The sequence below is a fragment of the Balaenoptera acutorostrata genome, chromosome X (assembly GCF_949987535.1).
Source record: "Balaenoptera acutorostrata chromosome X, mBalAcu1.1, whole genome shotgun sequence".
NCBI classification, from domain to species: domain Eukaryota; kingdom Metazoa; phylum Chordata; class Mammalia; order Artiodactyla; family Balaenopteridae; genus Balaenoptera; species Balaenoptera acutorostrata.
Window position 1 is genome coordinate 89,130,838 of NC_080085.1, and position 16,591 is coordinate 89,147,428.

Consider the following 16,591-nt stretch of genomic DNA (forward strand, 5'->3'; position numbering starts at 1 on the left):
CAGATACCTACATGGCTTGGTCACTTAGTTCTTTCAGGTCTCTGCTGAAATGCCACCTCCCCAAAGAGACCTTCTCCAATCGTCTTTAGCTAAAATAACAATGCCCCACAAACATACCCTGACACCCTTACTCTGCTGCTTCTCCTCGGCACTCATTATATTGACATATGGATGTGTTTGTTGCCTGTCTCCCAGTACTAAAACAGAAGCTCCACACAGGCAGGGACTGTTTCTGTGTACTGCTGAAATCCTGGCATCAAAAACAGTGTCCAGGGGCTTCCCTGGTGGCGCAGTGGTTGAGAATCTGCCTGCCAATGCAGGGGACGCGGGTTCGAGCCCTGGTCTGGGAAGATCCCACATGCCGCGGAGCAACTAGGCCCGTGAGCCACAATTACTGAGCCTGCGCGTCTGGAGCCTGTGCTCCGCAACAAGAGAGGCCACGATGGTGAGAGGCCCGCGCACCGCGACGAAGAGTGGCCCCCGCTTGCCACAACTAGAGAAAGCCCTCGCGCAGAAACGAAGACCCAACACAGCCATAAATAAATAAATAAACAAATACTTAAAAAAAAAAAACAACAACAACAGTGTCCGGCATAGTAGGTACTTAAAATGCTTGGTGAATTGTGTTTTCATCAGGAGTTTTAAAAATTTCCTTGTAGTGCCTATATGGTGGGAAGTTAAACAGGGACTTGAGGCTTCTAGAAATGTGTATTTCTCAACTTTCATGGATTTGCACTAGAGGCTCCCAACAAGTAGTTCCACTTTAGGTCTATACTCCAGTCCACTAGGATTTGAAGTAAGAGGAGGGGAATCCAGTCACTATAATCTCTTCTACTACACTCAGGGAACTAACCATCAGCACTGAATTCCTTCCCTCTCCATCTCATCTCTAGGTTCTTTTTTCTAACAAAAAGGTCAGGGGTCCCTGGAATACTGTGCCATAATGTGCACAGGACAGGTGCCCAGGCTGACTACATTTCAGCCTTGGAACCAGCCCACACCAAATCTCTCCTGGGTGTAGGTGATAACCAGAATAGAAAGCCTTCTCAATCAGACTTGAATCTTGTAGAAGCTTTTATTTCAGTGATTAAAAGAATGCAGTAAATGGAAACTATGCTGGTTTACATTAGGCATGCACCTCTACCTGAAACTGCTGTTAGTTTTTGACTGGCCTAAATCTTTATAACTTATTTTTTCAATTAGGCACATCTTTAAATTTTTTTGGACCCTGAAATACAGGGTAAGTTAACTTCTTCCTTGTGGCAGTTTAGTATGAGAATTATGTTCGCTGCCTAGATTCCTTTAACTAAAGGCCTCTAGACTCTCAGGCTACCTGTACTAGCTCAAGACTGTACTTTATATATAGATATTTAATTGAATCACAGTATAAGGGAGGGAGACAATCTAGAAAGGTGAAATGTACTGTATGAATACTCCATACATTTTTTTTCCAGCACTGATAATCAAACACTAGATAAGGAGGCCTACAGTCAAGTACCAAATTACTCTTTCCCCCACTGCTGCCCTTTCTGAGAGACACAAAGATGTATATCGATCTCTCCAGAAATCTGAAAGGAATCCACACAAATAACAGATTATTACCTATGTGGTCCCACTGTCAAATTATAGAGCAGCTCCACTATTAAAATTATAGGAAGCAGTTAATGGGACTATGAGGAAAGCATCGTCCCACATACAGTAACATACATCTAGCAGAGTTTTCCATTCATCTGTCAATTGTTTCCCCAAGATTAGCATTAAAAAACACAACCCCAAACACATTTGACCCTCAAACCACCCCCCCACACAAAAATTGGTCTTTGTTCATTCTCAGATGACAGGATGTCCCAAGAGTGACAAAGGTGAGAGCCGATCCCCCCACAGCCTTTTCTTCAACCATCCCATCAACTGCTCTTCATTTCTTGAACTACCTTCCTTTTCCAGAGAGGTAATACTCAGGTCAGTCAGAAAGGCTTTCTGAGAAGACTGGCTTGGATTTCTGGGTCTGTTCCAGTCGATTCAAGATGAATTGGCTTGTATCAATGAAGCGCTCAACGCAGTTCACAAAACAGGCCTCAGCCCGACTGTCCAACTTTGGCCCAGGCTTGTCCATGCACTTTTCCTGCTCAGGACAAGATACAGAATCACAAAGGGAACTTGGAAAAAAAAGGAAGGGGAGCTTCTTGTTGCTTAGAGGAAAAACTTCACCTAAAAACTGTATCTGATATGTTAATGATAGTTCACATTTGGCAGCTTACTTTGTGGCAATTTTCTACAGGCTTACATTAAATTCTCACAACAACCCTATGGAATAGATACTATTATTAATCTTCATTTTACAAAGACAGAAGTTGTGGCACAGAGATACTTTGTCCTAAGTCATGGGGCCAGAAAATGGTGGAGCTGAGATATTACAAAGCAAGATAGGTAGCAAAATACAAGGGAAGTTAACCCTTCGCTGAATTTGGTTCGAACTCTACAATGCTGCTTGCATTAAATGCCTTTAAGACACACTAAAACCTACCAAAGGAAAAAAAGAATATCTATGACTGGAGATTCTGTAACGTCTACGTAAGCCAGAGGCTCTTGAATCCTCTCTCAAGACGAATGGAAAATTGTATGAATTTTCCTAAAGGGCCCACAGCTTTCAGATTCTTAAAGGAGTCCTTAACCACACCACCTGCTGGTCCAAATGTAATGAATCAGATTTTTAAAAAGAATCAAAGCACTCTGGTTCAAGGAAGACAGGAGTTGAGTAAGCATTTTTTAAGGGTCAGAGTCCAGCAATACCATAAGTTTATGGTTCAAATGAATTTCGTTCATTATTCTCTGTTGTGTACACAAGCATCAGACTCTCCACTTCCAAGGAAAATTATCCTTGGCCTCTGAATTCTGTGAATTTTGTATGTCAAGGCAGGGCAGTTATGCTTTCTTTGGCTGCCAGAGAACACTTTGATCCCAAGCTGCAAATAAATGCCTTCTACCCTTTTGCCAAAGTCCCCTCACAGGGCATACTCAATTCCTCAACCTTCAGACCTGAAACGGCTTAGTATTACACAACAATCCAACAAGAAGGCAAAAAAGTGTGTATGTTGGTAGAGATTACCCCACTTTTATAGTTAGTGGGCTAGAGCCACTCACTTCTCACGAGGGACGCTTAGAGCAACTGAGTAATCAAGGCAAACTCTGAAGAGTGCAGGGACAGGAGATTCACTGATTCTCTGGGACTCAGGGTGCCAAAAATGAAATCCCAGTACTGGGGGCTCTCCTCAGTCTTGGTGACCAGCACTGGCAGCTTCAACCTTAGGTGCCTAAAGTGCTGGTTGGGACAATGGCATAAGTCTTCTACGATCTCCAATCCTCTGCACTAACAAAGCCGAGGTCCGGCGTGACAGCCCTCTGAGAAGCGGAGTCACTCTTTTTCCCTTCCGGCTCGACCTGAGGAACCTAAGGAAACCAAGGGGTGCTGCTGGGTCCTCTCCCTTCCCCGAATCCCAGGCGTCGTGGCGAGTTGCGCGAGGCAAGGGCAGGAAAGTAGGTACAGTGGCCAGGTCCCAGCCCCAGGCTCCTCACCCAACAAAGTTCCGTCATCTGGTGCACCAGCTGCTGGAAGCGCTGCTTCTGAGTCTCTACCTCGATGAAATGCTGCAGCTGCGGGTCGACCGAGCCCAAACCCGCTGCGGAGGAAGACGAGGAGGACTCCATCCCAGCGCGGCCACGCGTGCCGAGACAAACTCCGAACCAACTCGCCGACCTTCACGTGTCTCCGCGGCGGAACCGGAACCACAATCCACTGCCTCCGGGACTGCCCGGGGAGCGCACTGCGCCGGCGCACGGCCCTACGCGCGGGCCCGCCCCCCGCTCTGGGCGCTCCTCCCAGCCGCCCGCGCGCCTGGCACTTGCCCGCGCGCGGCCCCGCGGCGGCGCCGCACCTGCGCCCTGAGGTTTCAGGACTCGTCGCCCAGCGCCGTGGCGCTGTTGAGACCTTACTTCAAAAAGACAAGAAAGAAGGTAAAAAAAGGAAGTTACTTCAGACCATGTGGCCCATTCCTGGCCGGCCCAATAGCCCCGCCCCTGCCGGCTTCCAAATTGACCCGCGCTTTCCCCACTGCCAAGCTAGTGCTCGGTCCGGACTGCTGGGCCCGTCACTTAGCTGTCCTGGGCCCCTAGCTCTAGTTCTTTAATGGAGTTTACCCCGCCTGAGGTAGGGAAAAGAGGATCTGGCAGTATTTGTCTCCAACTGTCAGATTCATTCCAATAGCATCTAATGCCTACTGCGTGTCAGGCAGTGTGCTTTGGTTTGTGATCACTGTGTCTGATTCAGAAGCAGAATTTTCCAAGAGCCAGAGGGGTTAAATGCGGAGAATCCTGTGGAGTTCTCCAAGTAGGAATATGACAAACCAGTGCCACACAGCAGTTTTATAGGGCGCTTCAGAGAGGCTGCATGATTAATCGAAATAGCAAGAAACTTTCATGCTTTCCAGTAATTTTATTTTATCAAAACACCCTCCCCTCCCGTTTTTATGACACCATTTTATTCCTGCCAAATTCTGCCTCCCTCCCCGCAAGCTCTATTGCCTACCCAAAGAGCAGTTGGACCCATTGTGAGGCTATTTACATTCCCTCCCTCCCCAAAAATGTTTCCATCCCAAATTCAGTCTGTTTTAATACTCTTGGGAAATTTCCTCTCTGGGGGAAAATACCAGGTACAATAATTCCTTGGCCTTTGCTCAGAAGGTACTATCCAAGGGAAGAGATAGAAAGGCATTCCTAGATGTGGAGAGGGGCCTTTGTGTATTCAGCAAGAGCACAAAGGCTCCAGGGCCAGTAAGCCTGGGATTTCCTCAAAGAAAGTGAAATTGGGGCTTGTGGAGTAGAGGAGTAGAACCAAGAAGCTTATTGGTGAGCTCAGGATTCTTCATCCATGACATCTAGAATGTTGCTCAGAAGAATTTTGAAGGTGGGACGTTCATCTGCTTTCTAAAACCAAAGAAAAAATAGTGTTATAGTGGACTAGAGTCCAAAATTCAAGGGAAACACAGTGAGTAAACAGCAAATGTTTACGAAGTTTATGCTGTGTGCCCAGTAGCATACCCTGTGGATTACCAAAAGAAAAAAAGGGGTGGGGGGAGAAATAGAAGTACTCCATAAAGTCCTTGTGCGCTTTAAATCTTTAGTAACTCGGCTTATTAATGTGGTGAGGACACTGTGAAAATTCCACTGACAAACACTGATTAAAACTAAGGGCAAAATTCATTACATAATTGTGCACCAATGCATTCTTATTTTGGAACCTCAAGTGGCTACCAAAGAAGTTTAAGTGGTTGACAGAGCTGAAATCCTATAAGCTGTGATAATTTTTAGTTTGGTTTCAAACACTTGTTTCTACCATCCTGTAGCCAAAGTTAACAAAGGAATTAACATTTCAAGACCATGGGCTGCATCACTGGGTAGGGATCCTAAGCATCTGGGACCTCTTATTACCACCGTCTGGCCTCCAGACTAAGGCCCTTTGTGATAGCCATTGGTCCATAAGCCCCTGAGGTATTTAGTGATTCAGGGCATATTCATGCAAGAAAGGTCTCAATCCATCAGAGCTAAAAAGTCATCAATTTCTTGTTCCTTTGAATCAGTGATTCTCAAACCTAGCTGAGTATCAGAATTTCCTGGGAAGTTTAAAAAGACATACCCGAGTCCCACTCTAGACATACCTAATCAGAATCTCTGGAGATAAGGCCCAGTCATTTGCAGTTTTAAGAGCTTCCCAGGGATTCTGATGTGAATCCAGTTTCATGACTACTGCTTTAAACAGGCTGTGGAGAAAGTGCCTGTCTGAAATACTTAACTAGCAGAGTGAGCATGTCCTAGTTGGGAGGGAGCATAGTCAATCACCCTTAATCCTGCTTGGCACGGGAGAGAGAAGGGAAATGGCTCCTAGGGGTTCTCCCTTTCTCCACACTTTCTTTGTGACCTCAGTGATTTGCTGAAGGGAAAGGAGCCGTGTTCTGATCCAAATGCCCACTTTTCACCCCACAGAGATGGCTCCAGGTTCACATATATGCTTGTTGGACACTGTCTCTTTCCCTGTTTCTAGTGGGGCAGAACTAAGAGCTGAGCACTCATTTCCTACTAGACATTTAGGTTGCCAAATTAAGGTTGCCAGGGATCTACTGAAAGTGGAGAAGGCACCCCTGGAAGAACCCAAGGTGAGAGCAGCAAAGCATTTTAATAGTGGGACAGGCTCTTTATTTTCAAAATACCATATCTACCCACATATCCCGTAATGCACTGTATTTAAAACAAAAAAAACATGAGCACTACCTATTTTAGTTTCCTTTCAGGCCTTAGGGTTTTAAAAGAAATCTCATTTAGGACCACAGCCAGAAAAGGTGTGCAGTTAGTAAAGTAGAAGAAAGGGCCAATGACTCCCAAAGGAATGAACACAGATTTTAATGACTTTTTTAATGTCCATACGCTTGTCTGAGTGCCTTTGGCTGCCCGCTTATGCTAGGTGACATGGCCCCACAACAACTCTCTCCCTAAAGCCGAGTTGGTATTGGGGTCTGCTAATGATACTCTAGTGAGAATTGGAACGGGCCTGGAAAAACTTCTGGCCGTGAAAGGATTGGGATGTAGGCCAGGATCCAAGAATGTGCACAGCTATCTGTCTGTGCCCAGCTGCTATGTGGCCCGGGAGAGTGGGGCCGGGGTGCTTGGCCAGCTAAATGGGAAAGCAGGTTCAAGGAAATAATTTGAGGTCCCAATAAAATACTTACCTCATGCCAGCAGCTATACATGATGGTATATACCCTCTCTGAAGCGAGATGAGGCCGGTAGAGACGTAGGCCTTGGGCAATGTGTTCAGCTGTTTCACTGTTAGTAAATCTTTCATATGGCATCTTCCCCAGAGAGTAAATTTCCCACATCAGCACCCCTAGAAAATGAAAAAAAATGTGTTGTTTCTGGGTAGTAGGGATCCTAGTCTCCCTAAATCAACCTCAAACATTACATTCATCTGGTTCTCCTCTCTGTGCTTTTTTTCATTTTGTTCAGACTTCTGCTATAGTACTGAGTACACTGGAGCGTAATCAGGGTTGCCCTTGACTATTAGTCCTTTAGGAGAGAGACAGCATCTTATTTGTCTTTATAGTTATAGGGTCTGGCAGAGTCCCTGGTACATAATCAGTATTCAGAAGCTGTGGCATACTGAATGAATTGTGTGTTTCCCTCAATATATTCTAAGTTCTAAGAAGGCACGGATCGTGTCTAGTTTACTGTTTTTAATCCCCAGAAACCTCTGTGGTGCCTGACTCCCTAAGAATTAGATGAATGAAAGCAAGAACAAATAACAGTGTCTCTGTGCAGGTTGCAGAGTGTGAATTTCCCCCACTGCGTTCCTTTTCCTTTGAGCTGTATAATCCATGTGATCTTATTCACTCACCAAAAGCCCAAATGTCAGATTTGCTGCTGAACTTGCTATACATAAGAACTTCTGGTGGAGACCACCGGACTGGAAATTTGGAGCCTACTGAGCTTGTGTATTCATCATCCAGAACATACCTGCAAAGGATTCAGGACTTGTTACTGTTAGAATTTGGAGAGCTTGATATTTGCTTAAATTTTCTTGGCACAGCCACAAGAGTTGCACAAATATACGCCTACAGGCCAACCAGTGTCTTTTACAAATGTTATTTCTAACAGATTCCTGTTTTCATATCCGATTTAGCTTTCCTGGTTGACAATATGGTTACAGCAAGGATGAAGTGAAATAAGATCTAATAGGGGGCTTCCCTGGTGGCGCAGTGGTTGAGAATCTGCCTGCTAATGCAGGGGACACGGGTTCGAGCCCTGGCCTGGGAAGATCCCACATGCCGCAGAGCGGCTGGGCCCGTGAGCCACAACTGCTGAGCCTGCGCGTCTGGAGCCTGTGCTCCGCAACGAGAGAGGCCCGCGCATCGCGATGAAGAGTGGCCCCCGCTTGCCACAACTGGAGAAAGCCCTCGCACAGAAACGAAGACCCAACACAGCCAAAATCAATCAATCAATCAATCAATCAAACATACGCATCTGATTCAAGATCCTCATTAAAAAAAAAAAAAAAAAAAAGATCTAATAGGTACTCCCTTCCTCTTCTCTAGCCTTCTTTCCTTTCTCTTTTCGCGTCCTTCCCTTCCTTCTATTCTGCAGTTGTCAGTGGGAGTTAGACTGCTTAGGAAAGAATGAGACATGGAGTAAAGTCAACAGGATTAACAGATCAACATAAAGTATTGGAGAAATTAGCTTTTAAAAAAAGAGCAAAGGAGAAAGGAGAAGAGAGGGATATAACAATAAAACAAGAGGTGAAAAGTGACTTAAACCATTCAGAGAAAGAAAAGGTATAGAAAGATGGTGGAAAAGACTAGAATTAGGGGGAAAAGGGAGAGGATTAAAAATTACAGTGTCGGGCTTCCCTGGTGGCGCAGTGGTTGAGAGTCTGCCTGCTAGTGCGGGGGACATGGGTTCGGGCCCTGGTCTGGGAGGATCCCACATGCCGCGGAGCACCTGGGTCCGTGAGCCACAACTGCTGAGCCTGCGCGTCTGGAGCCTCTGCTCCGCAACAAGAGAGGCCATGATAGTGAGAGGCCCGCACACCGCGATGAGGGGTGGCCCCCGCTTGCCGCAACTAGAGAAAGCCCTCACACAGAAACGAAGACCCAACACAGCCAAAAATAAATTAAAAAGAAAATTACAGTGTCACCTCATGTTTGTACCGTGCCATTTTTACTTTGAGAGGGAAAGATGAAAAAGGCACACTCACCTGGACAGGCCGAAGTCAGATACTTTAACAACTCCTTGATTGTTTACCAAACAGTTTCGAGCCGCCTGTAGTGCAACACATACCAGTGAGACTCTGTCCCTGGCACACAGGTTAAAGGCACAAAACTTCTGCCCACCAGGGGAATGAGGCCAGGGAAGCCTCATCTTCACATAGAGACACCTTCCCACCTAACAGGAGTCAGTTGATGCCACTGAGAAATTTTGATGCACTTCCACCACATATAGAGCAACCCCCGTAGTCGTAAGTAAAGCACTGAGGACTTGCAGAATGACTTCACTCATATTGGCAATTCCACGACAACCCTTCCTGCATTGAAATGCCGAGAGAATTAAGGGAGAGCAGAAGGCAAGTGTGTTTTGTTTTCTGCTTTTCTACCAGTGGGACTAGGGCGATTTGAGCCTTGGCCTGGCTGAAATAAACAGGGGCCCAAACTCGGATGCCTCCAGAGGCCAGGCAGGTGAAGTGACAGAGTGAAGTGGGTGGGTGGAGGTGTCAGGAAAGTGTGTGGTCTAAAGAAGGCCAGCCACTTTCCTGTAATCAGCTAGACCATATTGTAACACCAGGCCCACATTTTCCTAGGTGTCAGCTCCAGCCAACTGTTAGCATGGCCTATGAGAATGTGGGCCTGGTGTTACAAGATGGTCTAGATTTTCAAGAGAAGCTGGAAATTCAGTTCTTTAATGTGAAATGTTTTTAAGTGTTTGCTAACTAATATATAACATTTAAAAAAAAGAACCCAAATGCTCCAACAGACCCCCAGTTTGTGACTCTGATATAACCAAAATGATGGTTCTGTGCTAAGAGCAGTCCCATCAGGAAGCAGGGCTTCCCTTCTGCCACTGAAGGACCCCACCATTTCCTTGTCATGGTAGGGCGCTGGGAGTGAGTGCTCTAGCTCCCACCATGGCAGAACTTGTGGTGTTGAGGCTGGAGATCTTTGACTGGCTGACCACTGGGGCAGAGGCTCACCAAACTTATAGTGTTTTCTAGATAAAACTGAAATGATGGCTCCTGCCACCCTCCTCAGCCATGTATTATAGGTCTTCCTTTGCTACTTCCACCCCCTCAGCCCTCGGACCCAGGCCAATCCTGAGGTCCTACCAGGTCTCGGTGGAGGAACTGCTTTGACTCCAGGTATTCCATGGCTTCACAGACATCCTTGCACATCTCCAGCAGCTGCTGAGTCTGGAAGCGGTGGCGCATCTCCCTCAGGTAGTTCAGGAGGCAGCCATTGGCCATGTACTCAGTGATGATGAAGATAGGGCGCTGTTTAGTGCAGACGCCGTACAACTGCACCAGTTTCTCATGGGACAGATTCCTACAGGAAAGGCAGTGAACCAGTCCTCCCTTTCTGGCTCTGAATACTATTCAGAAAGGAGCTGAGGAGGAAAGGAGTTGGCCTGGGAGTAGAGTGTCAGATGAGGGACCAAATAACAAGTTGACGCTCCTCCTTCCTACCCTAAACTCCAAAGTGCCTAATATATGAGGGTGAGCCAGGATTTGGAGTCCATCAGTAGAACAGGAAACAAGCCCAGGGCTGAATGAACACTAAGGCTACATCAGAATGTCTTACTTTTGAAAGTCTCATTTTCTACATTTACCCCCAAATGCTACTGAGATGGTACACGCCCATGATCAATACTACTCTCCACCAATATCTAAGAGAAATGACTACCTTAGCAGTTACTCCCACTAATCAAAGTTTGAGCTCAGACCGTGGTCCCAAATCTCTCTTATTATAAATCACCTTAAACCCCAGTGGGAACCATCCTGGTAATTCCTAGACTGGATGGAGAGTTGAGTTTGGACTGTAACTCACATCATGACTTTGGCTTCTTCAATGAACTCATCCTCAGACATGGAGCCTTCTTTGATCATCTTGACGGCCACGTCATACTGGCCCCTCCATTTCCCATACTTCACTACTCCAAATTGTCCAGTCCCCAGCTCCTTCAAGAAGGTCAGGTCCTTTGGATCGATTTCCCATGATCCTATAACAACAAAGCCTTGATGTGATTATTTGGGAGTCATGTATGTATAATTTCTACAATAGATAAGAATCCCTACTAGGGGTAGAAATAGACAAGCAGTAAAAGGGAAATTCTCAGGGGTACTAATCCATCTTTGCTCAGGTAAATCTCAGGGACAGGGGATTACTGATTGGAGGAGTCTGGGAATTTAGGTACAAGTCAGGCATAAAGCAAGAAGATAAACTAGACATCCTCTTGAAATCCCTTTATGATTTTTTTCCCCACAATTAAAAAAAAATCCCTTTATGAATCTATGTTTTTGCAGTCCCAGTAGGAGCCACCAGAGGGAGAAAAATCATTAGATAACTTTGGTTTGGCTCCTTCTTAACCTTCCTTGGCAGCAGCTGGGATAGAACAGTGTGCTGCAAGGATGACTGAGAGGCAAGGTCTGGTTGGGTCTGCCAGACGTAGTCCTTCCAACTGGCCGGTCCACCCTACCCTAGAGAAATAATCAGTTACCATAGCCCAGGCCTGCAGTGGAAGGCGCATTCTTGTTTTGTTGAGACACTGGATATTTGAGCCTAGATATGAGTCCTGAAACATACAAAGAGAGTCATGCTGCTGGTGCGGAGCAGGGGTGAGATGCCTCACACACCCTCACTTAAAGCCTCACGCTTCCAGTGGTCATCTTTCTAGTACATTTTGAATCCCAGAAGATCTCCATGAACCCGAATTTTTCTGGAAGTTTCTCCTCTTACAGATGTTTTTCAGGGACAAGAAAGAGAGAATGCTAACTGAAATATACACCCCAGCTAAATATATCCCCACCTCCCAGCCTAGCCTTAACTCACATCCTACTTCTGCTTTTGATACTGAAAAGTGTAATTGGGACCACATAAAATGACAGCCTTGATACTGCCTTGCCTGGACATGGTGGATAGCAGCAAGCCTTCTTGATGAAGTTTTTCCCATGTATTCGTGCTCTCACCCATCTCCCAGTTTTTAGAATGTCTACACTGCTTAGAAACTCTCTTCTGATGTTTTTGAGCCTGTATGTCCTTTGGGGGCAAGGACTTCAACTAATAGTTTTCGTGTGTTCTCTAGTAACAAGAAAATTGCTGAGTATACACCAGGAACACAATGAATATTGCTGATTGATTAATTACCAGTCTCCTTTATGTCTTTCCTTAGCACTGAGCATCAATCACCAAATAAGAAGTCAGTCCCTACTGGGCATAAGGTCTGCCTTTGACCACCTCTTCACTTGACCTCGACCCAGCATCACAGGGGTTTATTTTCACAGCTAATTCCCACTACCCTGTGAGGCTTATTCTTCCCCTAACCACCTTGTCCCAAATTGCTTCTCCTGGTACTTGTCACACGCTTCTTCTCTGGTTCCCCTGGTACTTACCTGCAGAGTTATGCTGATGGTAGTTAATGAGCTCAGGGATGGTGCTGAAAAGGTGCTTCTCAGCCAGGTAATACTGGCTCTGAGGTGTGGAACACACAACATAATGGCGTATCACCCCTTGAGGTTCCCTGAAGAAGTGGACGCTGAGTCAGCAACTTGGGAACAAGGGTCCAAAGGACCCAAGAAGTGGAGTGAGATGAGTTTTGAGTTTAAGTGACAGAGGATGTGAGAGGAGCACTTCATTAAGGAACTGTTGGTTGGGCACCCCTGTCCTTTGTCCCCAGGGCCTTGAAACAGTAACACTTACCCTGTAGATTTGGCAAACACAGACACAGTATATTTTCCAGCTTTGCTGGAGTCTCTAACAATGAAGCCTCCTTCTTTCCCCTGAAACGATGAAAAAGCAGCTGACCGTCAGGAGGAAGTGGTGCTCACACCTGGATCCCACCTGCCCAAACCCGAGAGAAAATATTATAGAAGCCTTGATTTCACTGCCAAGTTCCATGTTTGAGCTGCAGCCTCATTGCTTTTGACAGTGAAAAGTATAATTGGGACCCCATAAAATGACAGCGTTGACACTGCTTTGCCTGGAGATGGCGGACAGCAGCAAGCCCGCAATTCAGGATCCTTGCTTGCTGTGCAAGGAGAATGCCATTTGCTTGTGGTCACATACTTACCTCTTGCTTTAGCAGTTGCTCAGCTTGACTCCGAGTCATGTGTTTGGAATACCACCTGTAAAGGGAGAGTGCTTGTGTGGCTCCCAGGCCACGGTGTAAGTGGCTCAGAGATTAGAGTGCTATCTGTGGCTCCTCCATGCCAGTGAGTCAGTCAATTCACTCAACCTCTATTTACTGAGTGTCTTACCACGTGCATAGCATACTACATCCCTTTCCCAAAGCTTGCTTGGCACTGAAGAATCATGGAAATGGAGAGTAGAGGGCAAAGGCAGGTGGCAGAAGGTTGCAGGGAAGGGATCAGGGACAGGGCCTTCAAGGACAACCCACTTCCATGATTAGGGAGAAAGCACATCCACAGAAGTTTGCCATTTTCACCTTTTCAAATGTTTCCTATCAGGTTGTCGTAGTGTGGTTCTTCTGGATTTGGGGGGAGGAGGGGGTGTGGTGACCTCTCCAGCTCTCATCAACAGGGTGTTTGGGATGAGGGTAAGACAGAGGCACTAACTTGAGTGGCATCATTTGACCCAGTTGACACTGATTTTAATAGGTATCTTGAAATCAAAATTTTGTTGAAAGTATAAAAAAAGTTTATACTATAGTTAGTTCCTCTGGGAAGATTGTGCGCTAGGAACATAAGCATACTCACTCATACATTTCTATGGAGTCCTCTGCTTCGGTTACATAGTTACTAGGGATGTAGCCTTCCTGCCTGTAGAGGAGACAACGTGATCGATCATCCAGCACTTCCCATCCTGGGTGACAGACAGATTTGGATGCCCTGTATCCTTGGGCTCATAACCAATCTCGAATGGAGGTATATAAAATGCCCCTCCTTCAAAGAGAATCATGTTGCCAATGCATGGCTAGGCCAGTGAAGTGTGTAGCTTCTGCACATGCGGCATTGATTACATGTGCTCGACAACATGTGGGCCAGACTGTACAGGCTCAGAGAGGTGGCGACGTGTAGAGCTGCCCTCTGAGAAGTACTTGGAGGGAGAGCATATTCCTTTTGGTGTGGGAAGAACAATTTCTGATCAGGATACTGAGTAGGGGAATTATGCTGCAGGACTTTGCGTGTGTATAGAGTAGGTGGGCACAAGGCTCAGGAAGGGCAGGCGTGGACTCACCCATTTTTATCCTGGGCTCGCCACCAGGGTAAGTTGCTCTCCTCCAGGATAAAATACTCGTTGCCCTTCCGCAGCTGTAGGTCATTTGCATTCATTGGCATGTAGTCATAAAGGGCTACAACTTTTTTCAGCTCACTTGTCGAGACAGGTGCTGCTGTTGGCTCAGGGGGCAGTGGCTTTTTTAAGATCTGTGTTGTTAAGAGGAAAAAGTAGGAGTGGGGTTGGCTAGATGTTGGCTAGATATGAAGCACTCTCCTGTTCTTCCCCAGCTCTCTGGCTTACTGGAGACACTGTTCTAACCCAAATCAGGCAAAATAAAAGGTTTATTCAGCATTCATTCAACAACCAGTTTTAAGCATCCATGCAGGGGCTCTCAGCCTGGAATGCACATCAGAACCATCTAGCAGGCGGTTAACAATCCTGATACCTAAGCAGTTTCAAAGACCAATTATGTCAAAATCTCTGAGGGCTGGACCCAGGTATCAGTATTTTTAAACTTCCTGGACAAAAACCATGTACAGCCGTAATCGGGAAAGCTTCTTGGCACTACTAAGGAGCCAAGAAGTACATGGACTTCTACTAAGTACATGGACCTACTAAGTGGCTCTGAATCTTCTTTTCTTAGTTTGTAAAATGAGTATAATAATTCCTGCCTTGCTTACTTACAATATATGAGAAAGGGCTTTCTAGACCTCAAAAAGTAACCCCCAAAATCAAGTTTTAAAGTAATATAATAGTGATAAAATCAAGATATTGGGTATATGGATATTCACTGTTAAAAATTTTCAACTTTATGTTTGAAAATATTTTTCATTTAAAAAAATCAGGCTTTGTTTTGTTTTAAACAGGTGATTGGATTAAATGGTTGCCAAGAGCTTCCTACTAGCCCTCTGTCTCTCCACTGAAGAGGAAGTCCTAATTAGAAGGACAAAGCCCCTGTCTCAGCAAGAATACCAATTTACACTGCCAAATCCCAGGGAGAATTCTAAGACTTTGGTCTGTTTTCAGGGTGTGATTGTAAGTTTCAATTTAAACAGTAGCAGCACCCAATTTCCCTGTATACCTGGTCCTCCTCAGGCGTGGGAGGAAGAGGCTTTTTCGTCTTTCGGTGCGAACTCCCAGGTTTTAAGCCTGCAAAGTGAGAAACCAGTGACGATAGATACAGAGTGCATCTTCAGAAAGGGCCCAGGGACAGGTTTGGTCAGGAAATTTACTCTTGTACTCATTGACTTTACATAAGTTAGGAAAAGTCTGGAATGATACAGCCCAATGCTAGGCCGCCCAGCTGGAAGAGCAGAGCACCAGCTGAATTTTGGCCCCCACTGATCCCCTCTCCCACCCTCCTTTGTGCACTGGCCAAAATGTACAAACCTGGGTTTGATAGAGCCCTGAGAAAGTGATGGATAGTCAAAGGAGGGAGAAATTATATTGATCACATCTCTTACTTCCATTCCTGTTCTCCAAAATTTGGCAGCCCATAGCATTTTTGGCTGTCTGAGAGCAGCAGAGATACTGCCCATCGATCCAGAAGCAAGGGTGGTATTTCTGTACCAGATCACTGTTGTACCGGATTACTGTAACAGGAGAGAAGAGAGAGAGAGAGAAAGAGGTCACATCTGACATGTGGGAGAAGCCACCATAGGCATGTTTTCCTCCTTGAGTTTAGTAGTGAGCTTCAAACAACTGCCCCTTCCTCAGCCACCCTGAAGGGAAGCAGACACAGGACCAGTTGGCTCACATGCTTGGCCCCAGAGAGTTCCTGTGCAGTTCTGTTCAGTGGTCTGTTATGATGACTATCTCCCAACTGGTGACCAAAGTGATAAGAATATCTGATTCTCCAGAGCCCCAGAACAAAAATATGTTATCTATGTTTTTCCGGTAGCCATTACAATCTTCCTGTAAGGCAGGTGTTGACTATGGTGGTCTTTTCCAGATAAGGGAAACAACGTGACAAGCCAGACTCTCACTCCGTCTCTCAATATACCAATGTCCCAGCTCCTGGAGTGATCTTTTAGAGATATTTGTCTTTGTGAGAACTTCTGCCTCACGCTTTCTGTGTTCATAAAACAGTCAACAGAGCAGAGCTCAGGATCAAATGAAGGTGATTCTGCCTCTAGAATAAACATAGTTCAGTCTTCCTAGGGCCACTGAGGTAGGTTGAGCTCATTTTGGGAGACAAACACAGCAGTTCCATTTCCCTCACAGGGTTGTGAGGCCCCAAAGATCTCTCAGGATGAGAGATTTGCAGATAAGAGGAATTAGTTTTACAGTTTTTAATACTGTGGCACTGCAAGAATCTTAACCGGAAGTCAATTAGACAAGTCATCCTGGGATCATGTTGCCAGATAACAGAAAAGCAAAGACAAATGAAATAATTGACAATAGCTAGCACTGGGGCAAAGACCTAGGCTGGTCTAAGAATATGCATATTTGAGGACATACACATTTCAGCATTGATGCTAAAAAGAAGCTCTGCATAACTTTTTTTTAAAGATTAAAAACAAGAACAAAATAAAACCTTCCTCTGTAGAGACCAACTTAAGTCCTTAAGAGCTTGCTAGTCACACTCCACTCACTTAAGACCTTGG

At 45.6% G+C, this 16,591-nt stretch overlaps 2 protein-coding genes across 2 annotated transcripts in view; both read right to left on the reverse strand.

The window, feature by feature from the left end:
• Positions 1-1,061: 1,061 nt before the first annotated feature.
• On the reverse strand, positions 1,062-3,807 carry TIMM8A (translocase of inner mitochondrial membrane 8A). Its single transcript, XM_007181440.3, has 2 exons — positions 3,574-3,807; positions 1,062-2,122 (listed from the first exon to the last, which is right to left on the reverse strand). The coding sequence occupies exons 1-2, from the start codon at positions 3,703-3,705 to the stop codon at positions 1,961-1,963; spliced, it is 294 nt and encodes a 97-aa protein (XP_007181502.1). The 5' UTR covers positions 3,706-3,807; the 3' UTR covers positions 1,062-1,960.
• Positions 3,808-4,569: 762 nt separating this feature from the next.
• The window catches only part of BTK (Bruton tyrosine kinase), a 28,873-nt gene continuing 16,851 nt past the window's right edge, over positions 4,570-16,591 (reverse strand). The window contains exons 6-19 of the mRNA XM_007181439.3: positions 15,449-15,577; positions 15,067-15,134; positions 14,004-14,191; positions 13,523-13,585; positions 12,877-12,931; positions 12,507-12,586; positions 12,200-12,327; positions 11,308-11,382; positions 10,638-10,809; positions 9,920-10,136; positions 8,798-8,862; positions 7,442-7,560; positions 6,777-6,934; positions 4,570-4,980 (exon numbers count right to left, since the gene is read on the reverse strand). Of these exons, the coding sequence (XP_007181501.2) occupies positions 4,909-4,980; positions 6,777-6,934; positions 7,442-7,560; positions 8,798-8,862; positions 9,920-10,136; positions 10,638-10,809; positions 11,308-11,382; positions 12,200-12,327; positions 12,507-12,586; positions 12,877-12,931; positions 13,523-13,585; positions 14,004-14,191; positions 15,067-15,134; positions 15,449-15,577 (1,589 nt within the window). The 3' untranslated portion in view covers positions 4,570-4,908. The remainder of the gene's footprint in view (positions 4,981-6,776; positions 6,935-7,441; positions 7,561-8,797; positions 8,863-9,919; positions 10,137-10,637; positions 10,810-11,307; positions 11,383-12,199; positions 12,328-12,506; positions 12,587-12,876; positions 12,932-13,522; positions 13,586-14,003; positions 14,192-15,066; positions 15,135-15,448; positions 15,578-16,591) is intronic.

Bases quoted from the DNA above. Each gene is read 5' to 3' on its own strand.
- TIMM8A (XM_007181440.3), bottom strand. From the start codon at position 3,705: ATGGAGTCCTCCTCGTCTTCCTCCGCAGCGGGTTTGGGCTCGGTCGAC. The intron at 2,123-3,573 runs GTGAGGAGCCTG...TGTCCTGAGCAG, and splicing joins AGATGACGGAACTTTGTTGG to GAAAAGTGCATGGACAAGCC.